This window comes from Musca vetustissima, unplaced genomic scaffold, assembly GCF_032173495.1.
Source record: "Musca vetustissima isolate MV318-11 ecotype Yass unplaced genomic scaffold, APGP_CSIRO_Mvet_v1 utg17353, whole genome shotgun sequence".
NCBI lineage: Eukaryota > Metazoa > Arthropoda > Insecta > Diptera > Muscidae > Musca > Musca vetustissima.
Genome location: NW_026886066.1, coordinates 1 through 13,309, shown reverse-complemented (window position 1 = coordinate 13,309; position 13,309 = coordinate 1). Strand labels below are relative to the sequence as shown.

Genomic DNA, 13,309 nt, shown 5'->3' with positions numbered 1-13,309 from the left:
TTTAGCTCCAAAATAGTATTCAGCAGCAACGTACCAAACTATGAGAAAGTGTACTTTCTCAAGGTACAATTTTTTCCGCCCAAAAGTTCCCCTAAAAATCAACAATTTATGCCCAAAAATTCAAGAGTTGAAAAATTATATACTGACGTTATTAAAAGTAAATGTCGTTTTTCTCTTCAGCAGCATGATTTCCATGCTGCAAAAAAATATTTTTATTTTTAAATAATTTTTAATGTCATTGTTTTAAAAATTTGTACTTTGTTACAGAAAAATGTCATCGAAATATTCGTCTAGACCTCATGTGTCTTTGGTCAAAATACAATTCGACAATTTGGAGCCCATTTACTAATTACAGTCTCTCTGTCTGTCTGTCCGTCTGTTTTTCTGCCTGCCTGGATGACTGGTGCGTCCGATAACTTTCGAAGGAAGTAACCGATTTTATGCAATCTTAGCACATCGTAATGTTTCATTCAAAGTGAAATCAAGTTGAGGTATAGAGAATATCGAACCATTTCTTCTTGTACCTCCCCAGCAAGTGTCAAAACTTGAAATTCGAACTTTGCTCATACTTTTACCAAACTTTGATCAAGTTGGAATCACGCCATTCCTTCAGGGGCAACATTAAATTTTTGTTTTGTGAATATTGAATTGATACATTGACTGCACATCTTAATATTTTACCAAACCTTCATTAAATTCTAATATGTGGGGCAACTTCTTCCCCATAAATGGTTAAATTCTTGATAAAAAACATATACCATATATCAGTCGTTTATTTTAAAAGTGGTCTAAGTCCATTTTTTTCTTATATTGAGACATTAAAAGGTTTGGGTTTGATTTGTTTCAAAATTATTGTTAAGTGGCATTAATTTGTTTGTGGATTTGTGCCTTATAAACATGGTAGAAGCTATAACGTAATATGCGTTTTAAACTTTTCAAGAAAACCAATATTTGTATCAGAACCTAAAATGGACTTAAATCACTAGATCACTGTCAACTGTGTGATTGAAATATGGACGACCTTAATACTTATTATTATATAGATTTAGGGCAATTATCGGTCACAACATAATAATAAAAATGTTCCAGTTTACTCTCAACACTCGTTGTGAACAGTCGACTTTTCTCTCAAAGGGCACAGAGTTTATTTTTTCTATCTAAAACAACGGTTACTTTTGTTTAATAACTTTTGTTTACAAAAAGTTTTTAGTGTTAATCATCAAATCTCTTCGTCATGGCATCCTCCTCGGGAGGAAACTATTATAAGGATCTGTATCCAGACGTCGGCTCCAGTTCTTCTCCCAAAAGGAAAAACACAAAACTGGGTTCTTAGCTCTGGGAAATACATTAGCTCTAAAAATACACAAACCTAAAAACCAATCCTGTCCGAAACATGTTATCATGAAAAGAAAAAAACCCAGAAAAATCGCTCAAATCATTTAACATATTTTTAATATCAAAAACAATACAAGGTATATCTGCTGAGCCTACTTTAAAAACAATATTTACTAGAGATAGTAATATTCTATTTTTGACCAAAAATGAGTACCAGGCTAATCGGTTTATAAAAACTAAAAATCTTAGTGGAATTTGTCCCGTCGAATGCTACTACCACCCAACGTTAAACATTGTGAAAGGTTTTATTCGCTGCGATCTACTCACGGATCTATCTATAGAAGAAATAGTAAACGGTATGAAATCGCAATGAGTAGTTGATTGCTAAAAAATAACCAGATTCCAAGATGGTAAAGTATCAAACACTCCATCCCACATACTTAGTTTCAACCTGTATGAAGTTCCAAAGGTTGTTGATATTATGATAATAAGCTGTATTGTGAAAGAGTATATACCAAATCCAATACAATGCAAAAATTGTTTTAAATTAGACCACACCAAAAAATTCTGCCAAAATTCTCCTATGTGTGAAGTATGTGCATCAGGGATGCAAAAGTTGGTACAATTGTACTAATTTTAGCACTATTTGGAAGTCAAAAATACAATAGCACCCCAATGACATATTTAGCACTATTTCTAAATTGTATCAAACTATTCTCACTTAAAAGTATTAAAAGTGCTCAAACATACAATATGAAATGGATCGCCATCCCCCGCTATCGTTACAAATGGATGAATTTGCCATAGTTTAAACGTAGTGTCCTATGCCAATTCAGAATTCAGTATTCCCGATCAGAATGATAAATTCAGTTAAGATATGAATTATTATTTTTGTAACAGTTCTATGGCAGAGAAGATTTTTCATTGTTTCAGGAATATTTCGGTGCAGATATTTCTGTTGTTTTTAAATACTCACCAACTCGGTGGCTTTCACGTCAAGAAGTTATTGAAACAATTTTGATAAATTCAGTAAAGTTAAGGCTCACTTCAATTATTTCAGAATTTTCAAATCCTTTTTATGCCCTTCACCACACTGTGATACAGGGTATGTCTTTGTGCATATGTTTGTAACAGGCAAAAGGAATCAAAATAGACCCATGGTTCCTTCTGAGAATATGCATAGAATCATTATTTGAGTCGATTTATGCATTTCCGTCCACCCGTCCATGTATTTTTGTGAACAAAGTACAGGTCGCATTTATTATCTGATTTGAATGAAATTTGGCACAGGTTACTTATTTGGCCCAAGGACGAACCCTATTGAAATTGGGAAAAATCAGTTCAGATTTAGATATAGCTCCCATAAAAAGTTTCGTCCCATATATTGTTTTGTCCAAGGACGAACCCTATTGAAATTGGGGAAAATCGGTTTAGATTTAGATATAGCTCCCATATATAGTTTCGTCCGATTTTATGTAAATTTTTTTTATGTAAATGGTGAATTACGTCTAGACTGATACACGCCAAGTTTTATTGAAATCAGTTCAGAATTAGATATAGCTCCCATATATAGTTTCGTCCGATTTTATGTGTGTGGTGCACCAAAATCCCAATATTTGTCCGATTGAGAAAAAAAATTGCACAGAGTACTGAATTAGGTCTAAACTGATGTGCGCCAGTTTAATTGACTTATTTATTGGCAGATTGTATTAAATTGAGTTTTGAGTCATGTGTATTAAAAAACTCTGTTTGGAGTAAAACGCGTTTAAAGTTTGAGAAGCCCTCTTGCCGTGTTAGCATCAAACACAATAAATCGGCTATATCTTAAAAAATTGTTGAGATTTTCACTTGGAAACTTATAGGGACATTCTTGAATTAGTGTAGGTTCGAATTAAATCAAAATACAAAACTAAATTTTTTGAAACCGAGAATGGGGGGTCCCCTTAAAGTTGCAAAAACCAAATGGTGTATGCAACGGTTTAAAAACAAAAGACACCAAAGAATCCAAGACTGTCGTGCCATTTTTGATATGCAATTTTTCATTGATTTCAGAATGGTATGTGTATGTTTTTTAATATGTACAAATATCTATATTTTACATCTCTTGTATGTACCTAAAGTGGTGAAGGGTATCGTATAGTCGCCCCCGCCCGACTTTTAAACTTTCCTTACTGGTTACTGTTATTTTTGTTTGTTTTTTATTTATGTTTTTATTAATGTATAATAACAATAAAAATTTTATTAAAAACTATATAAAAAGTACAATCGGACGGAAAAAAGTACACCTTTTATTGAAAGCCAGTACAATTTTAATAATTTCATTTCGCATTCCTGATGTGCATCTGTAATACACGATCCCACTCTCTGTACTCATGTCAAATGCATCAACTGCGAACACCAACATAGGGCCACCAATAAAGATTGCCCGGAGCTCCGATCGATCCCACTCTCTGTACTCATGTCAAATGCATCAACTGCGAACACCAACATAGGGCCACCAATAAAGATTGCCCGGAGTTCCAGCAGAGAAAAACGGTACTTAGACATAAAATAATAAATAAATGCTCTTTTAAAGAAGCAGCAAAAAATGCCCCAAAACTAACTCCGTCTAACATACCCATAGAAAAACTCTCAGATGCCATAGAAGAGCACAAAAAAAAAGAATAAACATAATCAGTACCGCCACATTGGAAAAAAACACAACAACGTTGTAATACAAAACACCAACAATAATATTGCTCTCGCAACACCTACCAAAGTAACACAACATCAACAAAGCACAACAACTGAACAACTCATCACAGAAACTTTAAAATAAAATAAAACTCAACACACTACCATCACAAAAACAAATACTACAAAAGAAGACCAACTGAATACAACAAGCGAGACAATAAATAAAGAAGAATTACTCATAGATTTACCACGAAAATAAAAAAATATACAAAAACCAAAAATTACACTGAAACTCCAGTTCCAGCTAAAGTATCTGAAAAAAACACCACAAAAGAGAAAAAGAAATATATACCAGCCAAAATAACTTCTAGAAGAGATGCAATAAACGATCTTGAAGACGATTATGTCAGAATAATGTATACCATAACATTATTTTGTTACTTTATCCGTATCTATGATCGATTTCAAAATAATACAATGGAATATAAAAGGGTTAATAAACAATTACGTCGACCTACAATTGTTAATTCAAGATCACTGCCCGCACTTTATCTCATTACAAGAGACCCACATTCCATTCCAATCTCACCCTATTGCGCCTAACTTATACCATGCGTACTCCACCAATAAACCATCAAACATCAATGCAAAAAAACGGCTTAGCTGTTTTTATCAAAAAACATATCCCACATAAATGAGTCTATAATTCGTCTAAACTGTTAAATATCGTAATTGAAATAACTCTAAACGTAAAACTGACAATAATATCGATCTACATACACCCTAACGAGACATTCACAGTTAGCGATATTTCAGCACTTTTTGTAAATATACAAACCCCGGTGTTGTCAATCGGCGATGTTAACTGCTGGAACATACTATGGGGCTCAATCAAAAACAATCCTAGGGGTGTTGTTTTAGAAAACGCATTAAATAGGCACAATATGTGTATTCTTAACGATGGTCAACCCACTTACCTATCAACTCTTAATACCCTAACCAACATTGATATTACATGTTGCTCTACATCCCTCTTACCCTTAACGTCATGTGTGACAATAGACGACCTATATAGCAGTGACCACTATCCCATCCTATCATCAACACAAATTCTACATGGTCATCCATGAAACAAATCCCAAATTACAATTTCAAAAATGCAAGATGGTTAGAACATAGTGCCGCTATAGACATGGAGTTAAATAGTACATCATTTGTAAGAAATCCTAACAAATTTAATGCGACAGTCACCAAGGCAATAAGAACGGCAGCAAATAAATACATCCCTTTAAGGAAAAATAAAAGAAACCACTATGTGCCCTGGTGGAACAAAAATCTACATCTTCACCGTCAAAACAAAATTGTAGCATATCGTATATTTCGCAGAATCCCAACGAACAACAACTTAATACTATTATGTTTCCTCCTTCAAAACGTGTCGGTCGCGGCTAATTTGTAAATGGGTCGTGGTTCAGCAACCCTATGACACTTGAGGGCATAACAAGTAAACGAAAAACTGCAACAAAATGGACTAAACATACTAAAACAATTTGAACCAATAACCAACCTTTTCGGGGGTCTAGAATACTAGCCCGCTTCATCACCCACCCAACCTAATGTTCCTCAGAACCCCTTTTTTTAGCACCAACAACATATATTCCTTTGCCGCTACATATCCATCCTTATCCCTTTTCCCCTTCCTTCAAGACAAACTAACACATCATTTTCAATACTAATCTTACATTTATTACATATTAAAATTCTTAAACATACTAATTTATATAATATTAATTTTCTTCCATGAAATTTGTTTTCTTTTTCTTTTCAGATTCAACTACAAATATTTAATAATAAAAAAAATTTAAATTTACAAAATTAAATTTAATGTTTTATAATGCATTGCTTTTTTTTCAACACATTGGAAAATAATAAAAAAAAATGAATTTGAAAATTTGCCTGGGTCTAACCTTAAATTTGTTATGTCCTGCTTTAGAAATTCCTCACCAGTTAGAGCTCCTCCTAGTAATTATTTCTAATGGACTAACTTGCCTTGTTTAAGAGTAGAATCCTAATGCAATTAATTTAATTACAAAATATATTATTAAAATTAGAATAAGCAATATATATATAATCTTAAAAGTAACAGAAAGCTAACTAGGACACACACAGACGCACAACAAAACATAAACTCGCCAATATCGAGCAGCTCCTTAAAATATGCTATCACTTAGCTGTTTTTTTTTTTTTTTTTTTTTGGATCCACTCTACCACAACTCTCAGTCGGTGGACGCCAAGTGGACTCTACCACCACTCTCAGCCGGTGGACGCCAAGTGGAACTTGGGAGGTATTTATAATTGGCTCTCTTCGAGTTCCACCTTATCCACACGGTGAGCCACGGATACTAAGGTGCGCACCAAAGTTCAATGGTCCAAGTTCAATGGTCGCATGGCCTTGAAATGTTCATATTTTTTAGCTCATTTTACGTGCGTAATTCTCTTACGTACGCTCTTACGCACGCTCTTCCATACCCCTACCCAACACATAACTCCAATACACAACCTTTCCAACACTGGCCTGTCAAAACGAACAAGTTCCACAAACAGCTGTTTTCATACCACCACTTGGTACTGGTGGTATCAGCAGCAATAAAATAAATACGGACAAATATAAAAATAAAAAAATATCGCGGGCAGAAAAAAAATCCAACAAGCAAATATATTCTGCTCGCATTCTAAGGCGAAGTAAAAATATTGTGGTCAGAAAAAAGAAACCCCAAACCAGCAATTCAATTTTGCTCGCGTTCAAAGCACCGGCTGAGCACACGTCTTCCCACCCTCATGAAAATTGCATGTGAGGCGTCTAAGAAGACACGTCTAGAAATCCCGGTGCTGTACACAATTTGGACTACTGCCCTTCTACCATAAGCCTGGATGGTATCCCTCAGGTATTTAAATATTCGGCTTGGGCTAAGGTACCCAATTATGTTAGCCAGCGTTACAGTCGACTCTGCCTAACTGAAACTCGTTGGATAATTATGCGATTTTATGTTTCAGGCATGAACTGTACAGGCTATGGCATATATATTACCTAGCTTGTCTGTTGCTTATGCCGAGAAAATCGGAATGTTGTCCCCCAATCTCCTACCCGTCCTTTTTCCTTAATTCCAGCTGCCGTCTACTATCTCACTGCTACCCTCAACAAAACTCTGGGGTTTCCAAGGAAACTGACGAAACCACAGTGTCAGGGTCATAAGGGATGTCCACCTATTGGTCATTATTTCCTTAAATTCCTTACAATATTTGTTTCCTAGTCCTTTTATATACTCTACACTAAACTAAATTAAATTTCATTGTCATTAGTTTTTAACAATATTAAAATTTACTTAAATCAAACGATAGGCCAAAGGGCAAAAGCGATATTCGCAAAGTTTCCTGAATTGTTATATACACTAAAGTATTACTGGACTTATTGTCATCTTTTAATTTGTTCCTACATTCGATTACCCCGGAGAGCTTCACCCATGAGGTTACAATTTTCTTAATGTTAAGTTAACCTACATATTTTGAAGCAAGGACCAAAACAATGCCCTTGTTTCATACTAATCATTAATATTAAAACTATCTGCAGAATATTAGAGAAAAATAATCGCTAACAAATACTTATGCAAACCATAAGCACAAGATAGCCATTACTTTTCCCGACCAGGAAACTTCATTGCAACTTAATTAATGGCCTTTCTGGTTCGACGCGCCCAACGTAGGCTACACCCACAATTTTATTTCTCCCTCACACTACACTGAACCTTGGAAAAGACTGTAAAGCTTTTAGCAGGAGTTAGCCGGGCATTAAAACAAAAGACTTAAGAAGGGAACTTTATCTTACGACTAAACGGGCCTATCCTAATAAAATATCACAGTTGTTCTTGAGTATAAATATGTATATGCTATCACAGAGGGAACATTAAACACTGTACATTTAGAAAAATAATAATTTAAAATAAATAATTAAAGACCGAAACACCACTTACTCTAATATTGCACGTAAAGAAATATTGCCATTAGAGTAATCTTCTGTTTATTTGTCTTTCATTATTTATTGCTTAATGTCTTTAGCGTGATAGACGCCAAGAGGATACCCTTTTAATGATTCCAGCCGATACATATTATTCCCTAGAACTTCTGCGACTCGACATTTGGTAAATTTTCTACGGAATTTTGCATTTCTGTTATCCTGAAACTTGCTCAAGACAAAATTTCTTTTAAATACCTCCTGACCCGGACGAAACCGTACTATTCTGGCCTTTCTATTATACCGTAGTGCACTTCTTTCGTACGCATTGTGTAAATTTTGTTTAATAATGTCCCTAATTATACTAACTCTATCGTTTTTATCCAGAATTAGTAACTCCCCATCACTTAGAGATTTTAATTTTCTTGCAAGTTTGTAATCTCTGCCACAGGTGAACATGTTATGCCCAAAAAGAGCAAAAAATGGTGTCACGCCAGTCGCTGAGTGAACTGAGGTTCTTAAAGCCAATTCGATTTTAGCAAGATTTAAGTCCCAATTGGTGTGTTCATTATCTAAGTGAGTACGTATAGCATTTAACACGCTTTGGTTTACTCTTTCCGCCGCATTTGATTGAGGCGAGTAAAATGCTGTTTTCAAATGGGTTATTTTATATTCCTCCATTAGTTTTTAAAAATCCTTGGATACAAATTGTTTACCATTGTCTGTATGACTTCCGGTACACCAAACTGTTGAAACACATTTTCAATTAAAAACGAGATTGCATTCTTGCTGGTAGCTTCTTTCATCGGTTTTAGAAAAACAAATTTTGTTAGATGGTCAACCACCACTAAGACATATGCGTTTCCTTTACGGGACCGTGGATACTTTCCCAGAAAGTCCACGTACAGCTTCTGGAACGGTCGGTCAGTCTGAACTTCATTTCCTATTTGGGGCATCATATGTTGATTAGAACTTTTGCATTCCCGACAAATATTGCAGTTTTTTACAAAATTTCGGACGTGTATTGCCATGTTAGGCCAGTAGTATTTTAGTCGTAGGTGACCTAATGTCTTCTTTATACCCCCATGGGATTAATCCTCAGGTTAATGGACCATTTTAATAAGAGTGGTTGTTAAATTTTCTGGTACCCAGAGTTTAAACTCATATTCTTCCAGTTCCATATCAGCTCGTGGAGCTGTACGCTTAAAAACAAATCCATGTTCTACTTTAATATCTGGAAATTTTTCTTTATTTTCGAGTATAGTTTTGATCATTTCTAAATCGAATCCTACCACGTCTTCGGGCAGCAGTATCTCTTCTACTAACCTCGACAAGGTGTCGGCAACTATATTTTCAGAACCCTTCTTGTGTTCTATTTTAAAATCAAACATCTGTAGTTGCAAAGCCCATCTCGCTAATCTACCGTTTAAATCTCGCAAGGACATCAACCACTTCAGGCTTGCGTGGTCAGTAATGATGGTAAAGGGCATTAGCTCAACGTACGGTCGGAAGCGTTTGACTGCCATTATGGCCGCCAAGCACTCCTTTTCAGTAACACTATAATTGGATTGTGCACTATTAAGCTTTTGTGAAAAGAAAGCTATAGGTCTTTCGTTGCCACTATCGTCTTTTTGGAACAATACCACTCCAACATTTGACGCATCGCATTGTATAAAGAAGTGTCTTTTGAAATCTGGATGGACTAGAACTGGAGCACGATTAGTGCATACTTGATATTATGGAAACTGTCCAAAGCCTCCTTACTTATCACAAACTTCTTGTCCTTTTTTATCAGGTTGGTTAGAGGGGCCGTCAATTCCGAGAAATTTCGGATGAATCTCCGGTACCAACCTGCAACTCCAATAAAACTTCTTACTTCTCTAACATTTTTAGGCACCGGAATTTTACGGATGGCTTCTACTTTTGATGGATCTGGTTTCATTATACCCCCACCCACTATAAATCCTAGATAGTGCAATTCCTTAAAGGGGAATTGGACTGTAAATGCGGTGTACGGTCTTGAATTCGGGTCTAGTTCTATCTGCCAGAAAGCAAACTTGAGGTCCACACTACTTATAAAAAAGGTGTCCTCAGGTCGGCTTAATATACCTTCAATATTCTGGATTGGATAGGCATCTTTTATAGTTCGCTCATTTAATTTTCGGGCGTCTAAACACAGGCGATTTTTCCCTGGCTTCCTAACCAGTGTACATCTGTTGCTCCACGGGCTCGAACATTCTTCAATAACCCCAAGCCTAATCAATTCATCCACTTCAGCGTAAATAAGGTTCTGCACCGCTGGGGAGACTGTATAGTATCGCTCTTTAACTGGCTGTGCTCCTTCGATTAAGTCTATTTTGTGTTTTTCTAAACGTGTTCTACCCAAACCATGTTCTTCATAGGATTTGAAAGAACTTTTAACTTGGTTCAACCTCATGCGCATATCATTTGTCAAGACATGCTCTGTATTCTCATTAAAATGGGCTCGATATTCTTCTAAAACCTCCTGACTAATTTCGTCCACTCCAAATATGTTAGGAGCGAGTTTAAAATTTTTAAAGAAATCCACGCCTAAATAGGCCGTTTGAACCAAATCGGGACATAGATAGAAGTCCATTTCCTTCTCTTCATCTTCATATTTCACTTTGACCCTAATTTTTCCCACTATTGAGAACTGATTTCCTCCGGCCGTCCCTATGGATGTACAGAAAGGTTTAACTTTGGCTTCTATCTGTTCAACTATTTGGTCACAATCCTTACCCAAAACGCTTACGGAAGCACCCGAATCTAAAGGCCCTTTTAAATTGAGGTTTTGAATTTTAAAATTTATATATGCTCTATTATCTACTAAATCTAGCTTTAAGGAACAACAATTTAGAACGGATCTCTTAACTAATCTACACTCTTGTTTCTTATGCTTAAATTTATCTCTAATCTTTCTAATCCTATTTATTTTATTATTAATAACCCTATTTCCAACTTCACCAATGCTTCCTATTTGCTCGGTTTGTGGCTGAGCATGAATATTTTCATTTATATCACTACTTAACGTATCCTTACTGTGAATTCCTTTACCACCAAAAATCCTGTTTCTAACCTTCATATAATTTTCCAATCTTTCTACATATTGTACTATATTATGCCTCTTTGGAATCTTATTAATACTCTCTCTTTCTACTTCATTTGTCCTTTTCAGTATGGTGATCTGATTTGGAGAATCAATTCCTAAAGTGGACAATCCAGTTCTATTTATTGGTCGGGAGCAATCACAGAGCGCGTCTCCCCCGACTTCCACACGCCCTTCATTCCATTTCCCAGACATTTCGGGCAGGTGGGGCAGGTAACCCCTGGACATCCGCATCTGTAACAGAAGAGATTACGCTGTGGGACTGGACACTCGAAATACGTATGCCCGGAGGCTTGACAGTTCCAACAGGTAAGTGTACTCTCTCTCTTTTCCGCTGTCCGTTTTTGGTTCACCTCTTCGACTATTATTAATTCTTCGTCCATTTGATCTCCCAGCTGTTCATCCAGATAAACCTCGTTCACCGGATATTGGCGGCGTGTTTGCTGTGGAATTTTGACAGTTGGGATAGAGTATTTCTCCTTTTTTAAATAATTTTTCTCTAATTCCTTACATTCATCTCTCAATTGATCAATGGTGTATATTTTCATGGCATATATAATATGGGATAGGTCTGGACGCAAGTTTCTCTTGACGATCCTTATCATGTCTGTTTCTGGCAGTGGTGTTCTTAATTTTGACCTAAGCTTTTTCATTGCATGAAAATAGTCATCAATTGATTCACCTACTTTCTGTTTCCTTACTTCTAAATCTCGGAGATATTCATACTGGCTACGACTTGATTTATATTGTTGCATTAAGGCCTCTTTTAGATCAGTCCAATTATATATATCTTGGTTTGCTATCAGCACCCAAAACCACTCTTTTGCATCTCCCTTCAGTAGAAGTTGGAAGTCACGGATCACTTCACTCCAGGGACACCCGTATACACGTTGAAGATGTTCAGTTCTGAATATAAAGTCTTCAACGTCTAATCCATCTGATCTTCCATCGAAGGAGATGTTCCATTTGTCCACCACGATGGGGTATTTGTTACCAATAGCTGCTGCTGTTTGTTGTTTGGTAACAGGCATTCTATAATTATATTCCGGTTGATCGAATTCTAATCTTCGCTGAGCAGCATTTTCGTTGGAAGGTCTGGCCTTGATCGGGGCCCTATTTACCTGATCCTGTCCTCCAACTAAACCATATAGCCTGGACGAGCCTATACTACAGTTTTCTAATTCGGAATCATTTTGCCTACTGCCTATACTTAGTTTAGCGATGTCCTTCTCTATGTGCTCAAATCCTGCCTGTATGCTCTGTTAGAGTCTATCCTCTATTCTTTCCTCCAACTGAGATCTATAGGTATTGTTAGCCTCTTTTATTAATGAATTCACCATTGCGGCGTATTTTTCAGGACTACTCCTAGGTCTGTTTGTCGAAAGTGGGATAGTCGGTGGTGGGTTAAAGGATAATAATCGAGCAATCTGATTTGTTACGCACAGAGTCTCGATTTATTTCCTAGTAGATATGGTTTTGTTTCTGTAACTTGAAAGGAACAATTATAGAAATACTTATAAGTTTCTCTTTCACGTTAACACGTCCTTTTAATCACTGGACGGAAAATTACAAACACAAAATTTTACTATTTTTATCACCACAGTTATTGGGTAAATATGGCTCTGACCTGTTTTTCTTTGGGCGCCATTACTATTATGTTTCCTCCTTCAAGACAAACTAAGACATCATTTTCAATACTAATCTTACATTTATTACATATTAAAATTCATAAACATACTAATTTATATAATATTAATTTTCTTTCATGAAATTTGTTTTCTTTTTTTTTCAGATTCAACTACAAATATTTAATAATAAAAAACTTTAAAATTACAAAATTAAATTTAATGTTTTATAATGCATTGCTTTTTTTCAACACATTGGAAAATAATAAAAAAAAATGAATTTGAAAATTTGCCTGGGTCTAACCTTAAATTTGTTATGTCCTGCTTTAGAAATTCCTCACCAGTTAGAGCTCCTCCTAGTAATTATTTCTAATGGACTAACTTGCCTTGTTTAAGAGTAGATCCCTAATGCAATTAATTTAATTACAAAATATATTATTAAAATTAGAATAAGCAAACAAAAACAATATATATATAATCTTAAAAGTAACAGAAAGCTAACTAGGACACACACAGACGCACAACAAAACATAAACT

At 35.5% G+C, this 13,309-nt stretch overlaps 1 protein-coding gene across 1 annotated transcript; it reads right to left on the bottom strand.

The window, feature by feature from the left end:
• Nucleotides 1–11,269: 11,269 nt before the first annotated feature.
• Nucleotides 11,270–12,319, bottom strand: LOC133333576 (uncharacterized). The gene has a single exon (XM_061541885.1). The coding sequence runs from the start codon at nt 12,176–12,178 to the stop codon at nt 11,270–11,272; it is 909 nt and encodes a 302-aa protein (XP_061397869.1). The 5' UTR covers nt 12,179–12,319.
• Between the last annotated feature and the right edge of the window lie 990 nt (nt 12,320–13,309).